This window comes from Pecten maximus, chromosome 10 (genome assembly GCF_902652985.1).
Source record: "Pecten maximus chromosome 10, xPecMax1.1, whole genome shotgun sequence".
Lineage (NCBI taxonomy): Eukaryota > Metazoa > Mollusca > Bivalvia > Pectinida > Pectinidae > Pecten > Pecten maximus.
Window position 1 is genome coordinate 21,149,756 of NC_047024.1, and position 15,719 is coordinate 21,165,474.

Below are 15,719 nucleotides of genomic sequence, written 5' to 3' on the forward strand. Positions count from 1 at the left end.
TCAAATGATACATTAATAAAATTATATTCCTGATTGAAATGCAGTCGTATTCAGGTGCGTAGCTGCCTATACGCAAATACGCAGTTGCGTACACATCAGTTTTCAACAAAACACAAAAAAAAACACAAAAAAAAACAAACAAAACAAACAAACAAAACAAAGAAAGAAAAAACTCTGTTATTTATATGAGCTTATCTATACACAAACTATGAATGCTGTCCCTAGGTGATGGTTCTAGTCAAACCCACTAATTGATATAACTAGTCATTACGTGGTAGGGAACGCAATCAATCGGTCGGTTAAAGTGGGACAAAAAAAAAAAATCCGAAGACCTGTTTCTTTGGAAGAAATTTCAGCTCGCCCCGCAGGAATCATCAGCATCAGAAACAAATCAAAATGGTACACCTGATCAGAGACATATATACACATGTCTCTGACCTGATGTAACAAAGCTCCCTGGTGGTTGTCAGAATTGCAAAATGCTTACGCTAACGTTTTAGAGCATTCGGGACATAAAAGATCAATGCCAAATTTATGCATTTTATATACACAATTTGCAAGATATATGTATATATGAGAGGTTGAAGCAAATTCTAAATAGCACACAAAACTTAGTTTTGATATCCAACGGTTTACACAAAATATGGGAAAAATGAAAATAAATCCAAATAATTTCAAAATTAGTTGTCAAATAAAAAAGATGCCAGATATATATACTAATATAGACTTAAAAACTTAATATAGACTTAAATGTGTTTCGATAAGTTTAAAATGAGCTTTGATACAAAAAAGTTAAGTCCTTAAACATAGGAAACTTAAATTAAAAGAAAATAATAGAATAATTAAATAATATATTTTTTTGTAACTTTACTCTACTAAATGATTATTAACTTGATTCCGGTTTGGCGTCCTCCACCTCTCTTGTCTTGATCAATCAGTCTATTTGGTATTGTACCTTCAAAATAGAGCAAATTATTTTCTAAATTCTCCTAATTTTCTTCTGTTTATCTCTCCTACCATTCCCTTTTACAATACATATTTATTTTATACAATTCAGATTATCTTTTTTATACTAAACAGATTATGTTTTTAAATATGTCTCAAGTACACGTATTTGCTTTTTTGCAGTTAGACGTACATGTAAAACCATTTCAGGTAAAAGTAGATTTCAATTGATTCCACGAGGAAAAGGGGTATCCGAAAGCTCTTTTACACATGTCAGACAATCAAACAGCTATACAATTGTATTCAGATACGTGCTGAATGTAAACTATATAGCATTGTTAGATCTCCTATCCCTTAAAATGTATTATCTTATATAAGATATGTTATCACGATAATAAGCCGAAACACAATACAACATAGAATTATAATTTAACTCGTTCCAGTATAACAATAACAATTATACACAACGAGAAAAACTTTTTTTTTCTCAAATATGTGTGTGTGTATTTCGGCACAAATTGCATGACTTGTGACTTGTAGAAAAAATAATCTGATACTTTCTCAATTAAGAAAAGTAAAATAAGCGCCTATATCATCTATTGTTAAACGTACATGTAGTGAATGAGCGAATAGTGAAAAATGGAGATAATATCTCATTTAAATATGATTTAAAATTTGGGCATAGTAACATTTAAATTTTCCTGGGGTCTGATCTAGCCCACCATCCTCCCTTTGGTACAATTCCTATAAAGGACTACTGACAACCGGAAACCAGGGTGAAGTCTGATTTACATATTTGTTACTGTTAATCTTAAATGAATGATAAAACATTAACCAAAAGAACAGGTCCGGAGGTATATATGCGCATAGAGTACAAAATTCACTATTGGAATTTCCCTCACTACATGACAGTTGGTAAGATGCAGAAATGAATCAATACTTTTAAGGAAATCGTTTGCTTTCAAACGTTAGGTGAACGTTACTATACATATGCTTAGGAATGTTATTGAATATAATGAAACACAGCTTTCTGAACGCAGATAGACACAGAAATCTAATTATCAAATGTACAGATTTTGATATTATATATGTACCCTTTGTCTGATCTTCAATGAAATTAGTAAATTAATGTATTTTTAAATCATTAGGTTTGCACACCAACGCTGTCACGAATGTTTTGCCTTATATATCAAGGCTGCTAAATAGTGGGATTAACGTCTCCAAACGAGACCAAGTGTGGTTTTCCTGGCTTGCCTGGGTTGTCACATGAACACAGCTCCCTGGTAGTTAAGCTTCTGAACTCTGACCCCTATCTGAGTGTCCTAGGCTCGGCTATAACTGGAGGAAGGACATTAATCATCGTCAATCAACCCCTATCTGAGTATAATGATAATCGTTATAATTCCAACTTTTAACTTAACTCTAGAACACATGTCGTGCTATGTTATGACCACCGGTACAGTTGAAAGATTCCTTTATATTAAATTCAATTCGACTTTACTGGAATCGAACGTTTATAACTACAACTGTATTTTTATATATAAATGTCGTGTTACGGTAACGCGACAAAAATAAAAAGGTTGATCTCAGGTTTTTGGTCTTGATTTATTTCTTTTACAGCCCTTCCCACAAGAAAGGTATTGCTTTGCCCAATGGACTATGGTAATGTTCATATGGTTATTGAACACATATTCGGACATTATGTAAACGTGTCCCAAGCGTGCAAAATAAGGTAAAGTCAACAAAAATTATCATTCTAAATGCTGTACAAGGCTCGTCGTTTCAAGAAAACAGGACAACGTAACTATTCGGACATCGTTAAATGACGGACTTAAAAAGGATCTGTTACCTGAACCTTATGTGACAGACTGGTTACCACGACCACACCGAAGTGTCTTAGCTAGGCTTAGATGTGGTAGTTTACCACTACGTGTAGAAACAGGCCGCTTCACCAATCTAGTGACTCCCTTACTCCTATAACATAAGAGGTCGCTGGTCGGCTCTTTTTCTATCGGATATTATTTTGCCGACTGCGACCTCTTATTTCCGAAGCACTAATTCTTTGATGCAGTTTCCGCCCGGATTTCGGGCGGAACTAAATATGCTTGAAAAAAACACGTAAGAGGTTGACAGGTCATTACAACGATGTCTACGTATCATGTATGCAATATTTATCCCATATGTATGTCACAGACACAAATATATAGTATAATACGGTGTATAACACACAAAATACATGCCCATGTCGTTGTAGCACTTTTCTAGTCGTTTTTAAAAATGGCTGCCTAAAGGTTGATACAAAATAGTTGTCGTTATTTCAAACGGAACGAAATAATACGGACTTTGTTGTATTCCGCTTGTAGGACATAGGTTGTAATCCATTTTTGTATTAACCGGCAAATCACGTGGTATTTTTACTATCACTAACGGGAGTATTGTCTGCTTGCGCTCTGCTCCGCTTCGGAAGAAGAAAACTTCATAATATGTGTTTGTTACGAAATTATTCTCATTTAATCATTGGATTATGGACAGAAATATATATTGGACACCGTTGATCATTTAAATGTAAGTTGACACGCTATATTTTTGCAATAAACGAACTTTGAAAATTTCATCGTCAGCATCGGGAAAATCAGCTATGGGCAGTTAGAGGTTACACGGCGCCTGTCAAAAGTATCTCGCCGTGTAAAACCTCTAACATTGTTGGAGTAGTGACTCCCTTAGAGCAAAGACTGTGTATATATTGTAACTCTAACGAGGCTGAAACAGAATCTCATTTCTTATGTCACTGTATCTTTTATAACCAAGAACGCCAAAAACTTTTTAATCGTGCAAAAACAGCGAATGCTGACTTTTTAAATTACAGTCCTGATTCTAAATTATATTTTTTAATGACAAACGAGGAAACACAACCGGTTTTAGCTGGCACGATATTTAGTTTTTTAAAGAAGAGACGATCAGTTTCTTTTTAGATGTGTAAATAAGTTTGCATATAATTATTCTTATGTTTATAATACGCCATGTATATCTTTTATAATAGTGTCCCATAAGTCTAATAGGCTGGACATTTAATTCAAATATATTTTACCTATGTATGTTTGAACAAATGTGTGACACTCTAATAAAATATATTATTATTATTATTATTATTATTATTATCATCATCTTGAATTGTCCAAACACTTAACTGTATATCATAATACGGTACTCATCCACCCCTCATTTCATTTCTCTGCATACACATACAAAATAGCTTGGCTACGCGCAGTGTATTATCACCAAAATGATTCAAACTGATATCATTTTGTTATCTGTACTGAAACACATTAGTTCGTTCATTTATTTCACCAGCAGTTTTATATTATAAACACCAGCATTTAAACTATACCGTTTATCTTTTTTAAAGATATTTCTTGTTAAATAACTAATTCTCAAAAAAACTTCTGTATGGCATTTTTACCCTCCAAAAAATCTCTCTTCTTGATAAGTTGAAAAGTTGCCTACATCTGCTTAATGTTAACTGCTTACTGTCTGCTGCTTACTGTCTATTGTCTACTGTCTATTGTCTACTGATTACTGTCTATTGTCTACTGATTACTGTCTATTGTCTACTGCTTACTGTCTATTGTCTATTGTCTACTGATTACTGTCTATTGTCTACTGCTTACTGTCTATTGTCTACTGCTTACTGTCTATTGTCCATTGCTTACTGTCTATAGTCTACTGCTTACTGTCTATTGTCTATTGTCTACTGATTACTGTCTATTGTCTACTGCTTACTGCTTACTGTCTACTGCTTACTGTCTATTGTCCACTACTTACTGTCTATTGTCTACTGCTTACTATCTATTGTCTACTACTTACTGTCTATTGTCCACTGCTTACTGTCTATTGTCCACTGCTTACTGTGTATTGTCTACTGCTTACTGTCTATTGCTTACTGTGTATTGTCTACTGCTTACTGTCTATTGTCTATTGCTTACTGTCTATTGATTACTGTCTATTGTCTACTGCTTACTGTCTATTGTCTACTGATTACTGTCTATTGTCTACTGCTTACTGTGTATTGTCTACTGCTTACTGTCTATTGCCTACAGATTACTGTCTATAGTCTACTGATTACTGTCTATTGTCTACTACTTACTGTCTATTGTCTACTGATTACTGTCTATTGTCCACTGCTTACTGTCTACTGTCCACTGCTTACTGTCTATTGCCTACAGATTACTGTCTATAGTCTACTGATTACTGTCTATTGTCTACTACTTACTGTCTATAGTCTACTGATTACTGTCTATTGTCTACTGCTTACTGTCTATTGTCTACTGCTTACTGTCTATTGTCCACTGCTTACTGTCTATTGTCCACTGCTTACTGTGTATTGTCTACTGCTTACTGTCTATTGTCCACTGCTTACTGTCTATTGTCCACTGCTTACTGTGTATTGTCTACTGCTTACTGTCTATTGTCTACTGCTTACTGTCTATTGTCTACTGCTTACTGTGTATTGTCAACTGCTAACTGTCTATTGTCTACTACTTACTATCTATTGTCCACTGCTTACTGTGTATTGTCTACTGCTTACTGTCTATTGTCTACTGCTTACTATCGATTGTCTACTACTTACTGTCTATTGTCTACTGCTTACTGTCTATTGTATACTGCTTACTGTCTATTGTCCACTGTTTACTGTCTATTGCCTACAGATTACTGTCTATAGTCTACTGCTTACTGTCTATTGTCTATTGTCTATTGCTTACTGTCTATTGTCTACTTCTTACTGTCTATTGTCTACTGCTTACTGTCTATTGTCTACTGCTTACTGTCTATTGTCCACTGCTTACTGTCTATTGTCTACTGCTTACTGTCTATTGCCTACAGATTACTGTCTATTGTCTACTGCTTACTGTCTATTGTCTACTGTCTATTGTCTACTGCTTACTGTCTATTGTCCACTGCTTACTGTGTATTGTCTACTGCTTACTGTTTATTGTCCACTGCTTACTGTGTATTGTCTACTGCTTACTGTCTATTGTCTACTACTTACTGTCTATTGTCTACTACTTACTATCTATTGTCCACTGCTTACTGTGTATTGTCTACTGCTTACTGTCTATTGTCTACTGCTTACTATCCATTGTCTACTACTTACTGTCTATTGTCCACTGCTTACTGTCTATTGCCTACAGATTACTGTCTATTGTCTACTGCTTACTGTCTATTGCCTACAGATTACTGTCTATAGTCTACTGATTACTGTCTATTGTCTACTGCTTACTGTCTATTGTCTATTGTTTACTGTCTATTGTCTGCTGATTACTGTCTATTGTCTACTGCTTACTGTCTATTGTCCACTGTTTACTGTCTATTGTCTACTGTTTACTGTCTATTGTCTGCTGATTACTGTCTATTGTCTACTGCTTACTGTCTATTGTCCACTGTTTACTGTCTATTGTCTACTGTTTACTGTCTATTGTCTACTGCTTACTGTCTATTGTCTACTGTTTACTGTCTATTGTCTGCTGATTACTGTCTATTGTCTGCTGATTACTGTCTATTGTCTACTGCTTACTGTCTATTGTCTACTGTTTACTGTCTATTGTCTGCTGATTACTGTCTATTGTCTACTGCTTACTGTCTATTGTCCACTGTTTACTGTCTATTGTCCACTGTTTACTGTCTATTGTCTACTGCTTACTGTCTATTGTCTACTTCTTACTGTCTATTGTCTACTGCTTACTGTCTATTGTCTACTGCTTACTGTCTATTGTCCACTGTTTACTGTCTATTGTCTACTGTTTACTGTCTATTGTCTACTGCTTACTGTCTATTGTCTACTGTTTACTGTCTATAGTCTACAGATTACTGTCTATTGTCTACTGCTTACTGCTAACTGTGTAGTGCTTACTTTCTACTTTCTTTCATGCTGATTTTTTATTTGGTGGAAATCAATTCTTGAAAATACGATTTACATGAGATGCTTATTGATATGGTTAAGCTATTGTTATAGAATTGATAAGAGATAGGAAGATATATGTTTGGTTTGGACATATTTCCTTCCCCTTCAAATATAAAGTGTTAAATAATACTTTCAGCCTTCCATCCATAAACATTCCCTATTACCGCTATTTTTAACAAAGTGCTCAATGGATCTTTCTCAAATTTTCATATGTAGGTTATTCTTGTTTCAAATGGTAAAGAGGAAAAGAGGCCCTTTTTGGCCCTGACCCTCATACCACACTGGATCTGAATCACCATTTATACAGAATGTGATCCCCTTTCTCCAATGATACTTCTAACCAAACCTGCTTAAGGTATGTATAAGTTGACAAGCAGACAATATGGTATAAACGCACCGGCCCTTTGTTAAATGGCTATATTTGAACTAAAATACAGTCAAACCTGTACTAGCGGACACCCTTATATAGCAGACACCTGTCTATAATGGACAGTTCCAGAAATCCCCAATGAAAATCACTATATAAATATCATGTACATGTATATAGCGGTCACCTCCCTAATGCGGACAGCGGACACTTATATTTGTCCGTATGTTGTTAAAAATTCCGTATAACAGACATGTGAAACCATAGTCATGTGTTATTACTTTTGTGTAAAAAGTCTCCAGAGCCTAATTTACTAAACTCCCCTAGCGGCAATGCTGACTTGGGAAGCCACTACATCAGTCACTAATTTCTCAGTTACCTGTAACAATGGGCACTAATTACAAGAGAGCGTACTGGTCTAATACAAAAGTGAATTTCAAATTTAAAATTTTTGTGAGTTCTTACATGTTTTTCATTAGAACATTTGCAGAGTTTTCTCTGTTTTTTTTTTTATTTAATTAACGCTGATGCTGCTGAAATTTTGCATTTGGCCATATATCCATAAAGGCAGGAGCGAGGACATGCATGTATTTGGCCTCTGTGACCTTGAAAATAGGTTAAGGTCATGTATATGATGAACTTTTATACCACTCTGTCCCTGGTACCTGCTGGTAAAACATCAGGCCTCTGAATCCTCCGAGACGATATTCCTGAAGTTTTTAACATGTCATATCCCTGTGACCTTGAAAACAGGTCTAAGTCATTTATATATGGCAACATTTGTGTACTCTTTCATATGTACTTCCTGGTCAAGTATCAGTTCTTAATCACTCATAGTTTTCTAGAAGAAGTTAAAAGTTGATGGATGGATGATGGACAACGGATGCCCACTCCTGCTTAGTCTTCGTGCCATGTGGGCTAAAAAGGGAAATCTGCAGGAGCCGTGACAGCTCAGTCAGTTAAAGCAGTCTGTGCTGTTGTGGTTGTGTCCTTGGGCAAGCCACTTTATCTGAAGTGCTCTAGATGGCATGTGACGGGCCTCCTGTATGTTGTTCAATGAGGTAGTCGCCCACTACAAGGAGACCTCACCTCAAAATGACCCTGGCTGTTCACGGGGGAAATAAACCCATCACAGAAACAAACCGACAGTGGAACTAGGAATTCATTTTGGTAAATATTTTACCATTACAGGAGGGCAAGTGGGGAATTAAAATTCAACAATCTTTGATTTTTGTCCCCGCTAAAGATCAAGTTCGTCAAATATTAATATTCTTTAAAAGTATGTACATTTAGAGTACTTTGATATGTATACAGGATAGTTTACATATCTATAAACTGTATGCATATACAACATGTACTTCAAACTTAAATCAAAGGCTTCTCTTTCTTATCACAGTATGACTATGTTTTAGTGTTGTGTTCTCACCATTCCTTTGCTATTAAGAAATATATCTTAATATTTGGGTGGGTTATGGTTTCTGATCATTAGGATAATCAGATACCATTGTAGCAGTTTTGTATCCCCATCTTGGACCAAAGTTCGATACATACAGTTGAGTTTATGTAGTTGAAATACCATATTGTATTGCAAGTTAATTTAAATTGTCAGTTTATAGATTATAAAACACCCAATTTCAATTCAATCCATGGGTAAGTTGTTTGTCTTCTTTGGTTCAAAAAGCTTGTCATGTCGGATATCGTGTATAAATCTTATTAACACCAACATATAAAAGCTTATAAAACGGAAAGTTATAGAGGTGGAGCACATTAGAACTTCTTCAAGATGTAATTAATTATTCATTTACTTAAAATTTAAAAGATGAAATTAAAAACTTGAACTTTTGGAGGATGGTAATAGAGTAAAGTATATGAAAAATTTCGTATTGTTAAAGAATATATAACAGCCTTTCTTTTTTTTCATTTTCAATCGATCATAATTATAAGCTTTGCCAGTGATGCAGCATTTTTAAATAACACCAATATACAGTTTGAGATGTGTAAGGGAATATATAATACTGTATAAAGTCAGATATTATTTGGAACACCTTGCCCCAATATCACGGATGACAGCAGCAAATCTCCATAGATATTCCAAAGGAGTCAGGGGAGATAATTTAGTCAGATCTAAGGGGAGATAATTGAGTCAGATCTAAGGGGAGATAATTGAGTCAGATCTAAGGGGAGATAATTTAGTCAGATTTAAGGGGAGATAATTTAGTCAGATCTAAGGGGAGATAATTTAGTCAGATCTAAGGGGAGATAATTTAGTCAGATATAAGGGGAGATCATTTAGTCAGATCTAAGGGGAGATCATTTAGTCAGATCTAAGGGGAGATCATTTAGTCAGATCTAAGGGGAGATCATTTAGTCAGATCTAACTAAGGGGAGATAATAAACCACACAGAGACACATGTTTGTTGATGAGTTTTAATATGACAGTAAAACAACACACTCACATCATCCTGTTAATGATCGGAATGTCATCGAGTGGTAACACCATAACATCTTATATATAAAATGTTCTTAAAACTATAACCTGTTCGTTATTGCCTAAATTAAGGAAGGAATGTATTGAACACAAACTTTTAACATTCAGGATTTTTTTTTTTCAATTATGTGAAACATATTAATATCATTTTGAGAATCTTTATTTAAAAAAAATAATTTTTATAAATTGATATTGAAGTAGTTGAAATAAATTACTAAAAAATATAACACTGATGATTAAAATTGTATCAATATTTAAAATAAAATACAATATTTAAGGATTTACCTTTTTTGGTTTAATCTCATATTCAACATCAAATGAAAAAATACATGTATATATGTAGGTACAAACTGGGATAATTTATGACATCCAAACAATTTATTTATTTATATCAGATGTAGACAGTCTTGTACAGAGTACATGTATACCGGTATATATGTGTGTAACCGGAGAGTGAGAATAAGTCAACCTTTTTCTTATATATGTATGTATATACCGTAAAAACATGTGTAATTTCGCAGGCACTTTTTCGAGCTGAAAATGCTGAAAAAAAATTTCTACCTGTATAATTTGCACACCCCCAACTTTAAACTTTATTTCAGTACAAAAAACTGTGCAAATTACACGAGTTTTTACGGTACCTAGAACTGCTTCAATGCTCATAATTTTAAAAGTTGTGAAATGTCTCTCTAATGCAGTCCTAAATCTTATGTAAAAAAAAAAAAAAAATCAAGATTAAAAACTTTTGAAAATAATTAAGAAGAAAATCATTAACATTAAAAATAAACAAGACATATATAGAAATTAACAATGCACAAGGCTAAAAGACTGCTCATCAGAGACAAAGAAATAATTTTTTCAATGGGCTTTATATGTATGGCAATAATTGATTTAGAATCCATTCACAATTTAAGATTTTATGGAAGGGGTCATATCTGAAACACCGAAAATTCATCCTACTACATAGTAAGGTATGAATAAGGCCCAATACTGGTGATCTTTCGTTCTTTGACCTATTCTCTTACAAAGTGGTAGTTGAATATCGACAAATATCGAATAAGACAAACTTATATTCTTATGAATTCAATTCTCTAGTGAGTAGGTGCGGATTACATGTCAAAGTTTGTAAATGACGTAATGTAACAACAGTTAGGTATATAAAGCACATTCAGAGACAAAAAAGCACTCAATTTAACACTGGCATAACTCATTTTCACAATTTTATTCATTTTCAGGAAAATATTCACAATCTCACAAAATCCTTTCATAAATTAAAAGTGAGATAATTTCAAAATGAAGTCACGATACTGAAGACGATATTGATGGGGATGATAATCATGATGATGTAGAGTTATGACCAATTATTATAATTATAGATATGATTTAAGTCATTTTAAATGAAATTCCTGACAATTTGATCATATGCTTTACACAAATACATGAATCAAAAGATGAAAACATTTATAAAATACTGGAATGAAGACAGCATATTTCTACTATAAAATAGTAAATAGTCCTTTAAAAAGATGAGTACACTGTAAAACAGAAGATGAAATATCAATATTGACGCTCAAACTGAAATTTTTCCACTATGCGATATTTTTCTCATAAATGTGAATCTCTTTGGTCCGAGTTGAGTATCTAGGGATAGGGCATTATGCTATTTTTGCACTAAAATCTTTAAACACAAAGTGAATAAAATTCCTACTTCACATCGTTAGATTAATATGCAAATTAGATAAACTTTTATTGCATTTTATACTCTGAATTAACACATCCATGTACAATATAGATTAGCATTGAAATGTCTTTTATTGTACAAAACACTCATTAGATTATGAAATTGGGTGAAATTGCATTTTTATCTGATTATGAAATATGAAATAAAATTGAGTAGTCAAAGTATCATATCAAAGGAAAAACAATTTTCTTCTACAAACTTGCATGTAGACTCTAGTAATAAATGAATGATTTCATGTAAATGGGCATATAAGACATCAATATAAAACAGCATTCTGATAAGTAACAATCATATAACAATACATACATGTAGGTAAATATCGCTTCATTACCATGGGAACACAATTATCACAATGTATGTAATTTACATTGTTTCTTTCCACCCACGATTCATCAACAAAATCAAGTAAAATCATGCTTTATAAAATACATATAAAACTTTTAAGTAGTATTTCACTATAAGTGAACCAAAAGAGAGTATACCGTAACGACTGCCTTTTGAGTCAGTTTCATTAAAATACCTATCACTAATTTTAGTCATGTGGGTCACACGACTTACCAGGTACATGTATTAATGTACATCTATGGAATTGTTAGGTACCAGTAAGGGAATTTCAAATGTTTAGGTATTATTTTACCAGAGATTGCAGTATTTGTGACATCAATTAACATAAAAGTGTGATCTTGCATCGGATAGGTTTCGGATGCTGCGAAGACTGTTTACTCAAAAGGCAGCTATTGTTACGCATACTCTGATACTTATAATCTGAGACCACTTCTTCAAGTCAGAATCATGATGTTGGGATGTTATGCTTCTTTTCATTGGCTATCCCAAATAAGGTCAGTTGCGACCTCTGACCCCCTGATCCCTGACCTTATACATATAATTAACAATGAGCACACATGCAAAAACAAAAGAAACAAATACACACTTTAACAAAAGAATACATGTACTCATGCACTGGCACACAATGAATATATTAAATGTAAGATTTCTGGGGTATTAACAGACTAAACAATATAAAATCTCTATATTAATTAGGCTATCATTAATATATTAAAAATCTTTTGTCTTGACCACAACAACGACCAATACAAAATAATACCAATGTGTGGTCAAGTATTGTTCTATCTCCACTTTATACTTATCCTAAGTATATCAAATAATTATTGCTAGCTTTTGTTATACTTAATGTACAAATGGAATGTTTTGAAATAACATAATCTCAGTTTGTGTAATTTTCTGCCCAGAACTGCGGTATATACAAATTAGAGTTTCCATTCCAATAATCTGGTTATAATTCCAGGAATTCAAATCTCAAAATGTATTATTATGTACTTTTTAAACATGAACTTACATTCATAAGAAAAAATACAGCATAATTTGCTTACAGATTTGTTGAAAATCTCAAAAATGTTTATTTTGTTCCCTCTTTGAAATAATCTCAAATTGGACTTTTAATCTTATTCAACATTCCAAAAATAATGGAATCATCGGGAATGGAATAATAAAATAATACAATTTTTTTGTCAATCAGGCCTCATTTCCTGCTTGTTATCATCTGCAGCAGACTTTGGATACCAACTGATCAACCAACACTCCCTTATACTTCAAAATGTCCCTAAGTTTGTATTTTTCTGCACCTTGATGAGTAACACATAAACAATTTCACAATATAAAAATAGATGAGGACAAAAACGAGCTTTATACATGTGCATCATAATCATAGCAATTGTTTTTGTGTAGAATATATCAAACAAAAGACATCAACATGGCACATCACTGTATCACATACTCTCTCCCTACATTAATCAAAGTGAAATAAGCATAGCCAGTAATTCCAACTATCCATGAAATACAAACTTTTCAAGTGTGATTATGCTAAGCACACTAAATTCTGCTCTTGTTATTTGCAAAATATTTTTGAAAAAAAAAAAAAAAAAAATTGGCTTCAAAATAAAGTATTGGGAAAGTTAGATGACCATATATTCCAAGAAAAAATTCTGTTGGATCATACAATATTGGTTCGTTTGATCCACAGTTCCAGTTCTTTTGATTTAAAGGCCACTAGAATGCCATCTGCTAACAGATGTTTGATAAATCATGCTATCCATGATCTACAATAGCATACATATGATCTGCAATAAATATCATAGGGATGCAAACAAATATAGAATTCAATTAAAAACATTGATAGTTTCAGGAGTTATTGCCCCTGACAAAGTTTGATTTTCAGGAGTTACTCCCCCTGACAAAGTTTGAAGGCTGCCTTGCTGCTGCACCTAACGACCTTTCCTACGTCTGGGTTACTTGGTTACACAATGTTTGCGGACTAGTCTACCAACGTTGAACCAACAGTCGCGATTAACAAAACATCATCTTCAGGTAAATTTCTCCGTTATGCGTGGAAAACTGTATGTGTAACCATGGAAATGTGGTCTGTGCAGTGTGATAAATATATAAAAGCTTGTCAAATGTACTGTTAAAATACATCACACTTGTCTGCTAGAACATTTTATCAGAATGTTTTGCTAAAAGACCATGTCTGTTTCGACTGTTCACTGGTCTTCACAAGTCCTTTGGAAGTGGAGGTTATACTCGACAAATGGGTGGGCCGTGTCCTCCGGAAGGAGAGAGCATGGTGCATTCTGGTCCTGAAAATGCAGAATTGAGATAAAACTAATATGTAACTCAAAATAACGCATGTAAATATCTTGAAACTGTAAACATGGTTATTTTCGCGGGTGGTTAATTTCGCGATTACGATACGTAAACTATAAGCGCGGGGGTAATTTTCGCGATTGACCCACCTTCGTTTGTAGTTAGAGTTTACTCAAATTAATATCAAAATAATACACATGGGGGAAATTTTCGCAATCAAAAGGGTTATTAGTGTAAATTTCCCCCTCGCGTAAATATCCACGTTTACAGTATTATGCCAATACAGTATATAACTTCAAGTTTACATAAGAAATAATTTTAACATTTTGAAAATTTATTTTACTGACAAATGTAATTATATCTACTGAATGTGCATTCTAGTTGTTTCAGATGCTTTTAAAGTGTTGATGAACACAAAGCATGCCTGAGTAAACCTAATGCTATGTCACACATGGTCAGGAATATCCTGCATATTTTCACTTCTTGACAAATGTACTTTTTGAAGTAAATTCCACAGAAATTATTTGTCTTTTTGGCTATAGTTTCCATCATATCCAGTACAGACAATTAATAAGAAGACGTCCGATTTTTTTTTTCCTAAGCTACATACATGTACAAGTAATCTTTTACCTTTGCTGTGACTCGGAAACAGAATGAGCTGTAGAAGTATTTCCCGATCGGCATTTTCCACTGTAATGTACAACATACATAGCTATAGTTACATCAGTGAAACCACATGTTTTTCTGGCCAAATTGCTACAGAGTAGAAATTGTGAATTTTTGTGTTAAGCAAAAGTTTAAAATTTGTGGGGAAATGTGGAATAAATTACTATATGTATTGCTGGATTTCATGTCCTCACATGCAAAAATATAAATACCATATTTGAAGATTTTTGAAATTCATTTTGACTCAATAATATAGGTCAGAAAAACACTGCAATACATATATATATATATATATACCCAGTACTTAAATACACATGTAGGAGTCAGAATTTAACAAAATTAACATAAACAATATCAATGAAACAACATACATATAGCTACCTTATAATGTATGTGCATACTTAAATATGTTTTTATAAGGCCATTCAAATAAGGAATTTCAAAATTCAAATAAAAAATATTCAAATAACAAGAAAGTTGTGTAAAACTAAAATGTCCGTCTACATACTTCGTACTCCGACTCGTGTTGAATCTCCATCTGGGTATTGTCTGTCTGACAGCTTGCCTCAGAGAAATTATAACACATGGAAACGGCCATATCCGCCTCCAGGCTACAACAAAAGGTAACACATATATTATTTGTATTTACATGTACATTGAAAAAAATTCACAATGTGATACTTAATCCAAATTTATGTAATTACTATACCCAATCAACAAGTACCTGTAATAAGTTAGCGTAGTTCTAATCCAATTGAAATTTTATATTCAAATTGGACTTTTAATTTCTGCTATTCTATGATCCTCAACAACACAATTATTATAGTGTATCGCATAGGAGTAGAAATTACAAGTTCAAAGGTTAATTATCAATATTTATCAACAAAAAACT

At 33.3% G+C, this 15,719-nt stretch overlaps 1 protein-coding gene across 2 annotated transcripts in view; it reads right to left on the reverse strand.

Annotated features, from left to right (window-relative positions):
- Window positions 1–9,684: 9,684 nt before the first annotated feature.
- Window positions 9,685–15,719, reverse strand: part of LOC117336830 (myelin regulatory factor-like) — a 112,819-nt gene continuing 106,784 nt past the window's right edge. For both annotated transcript variants that reach the window (XM_033897488.1, XM_033897489.1), the window contains 3 exons: window positions 15,336–15,438; window positions 14,792–14,851; window positions 9,685–14,154 (listed from right to left, as the gene is read on the reverse strand). In XM_033897488.1, the coding sequence (XP_033753379.1) occupies window positions 14,059–14,154; window positions 14,792–14,851; window positions 15,336–15,438 (259 nt within the window). In that variant the 3' untranslated portion in view covers window positions 9,685–14,058. The remainder of the gene's footprint in view (window positions 14,155–14,791; window positions 14,852–15,335; window positions 15,439–15,719) is intronic.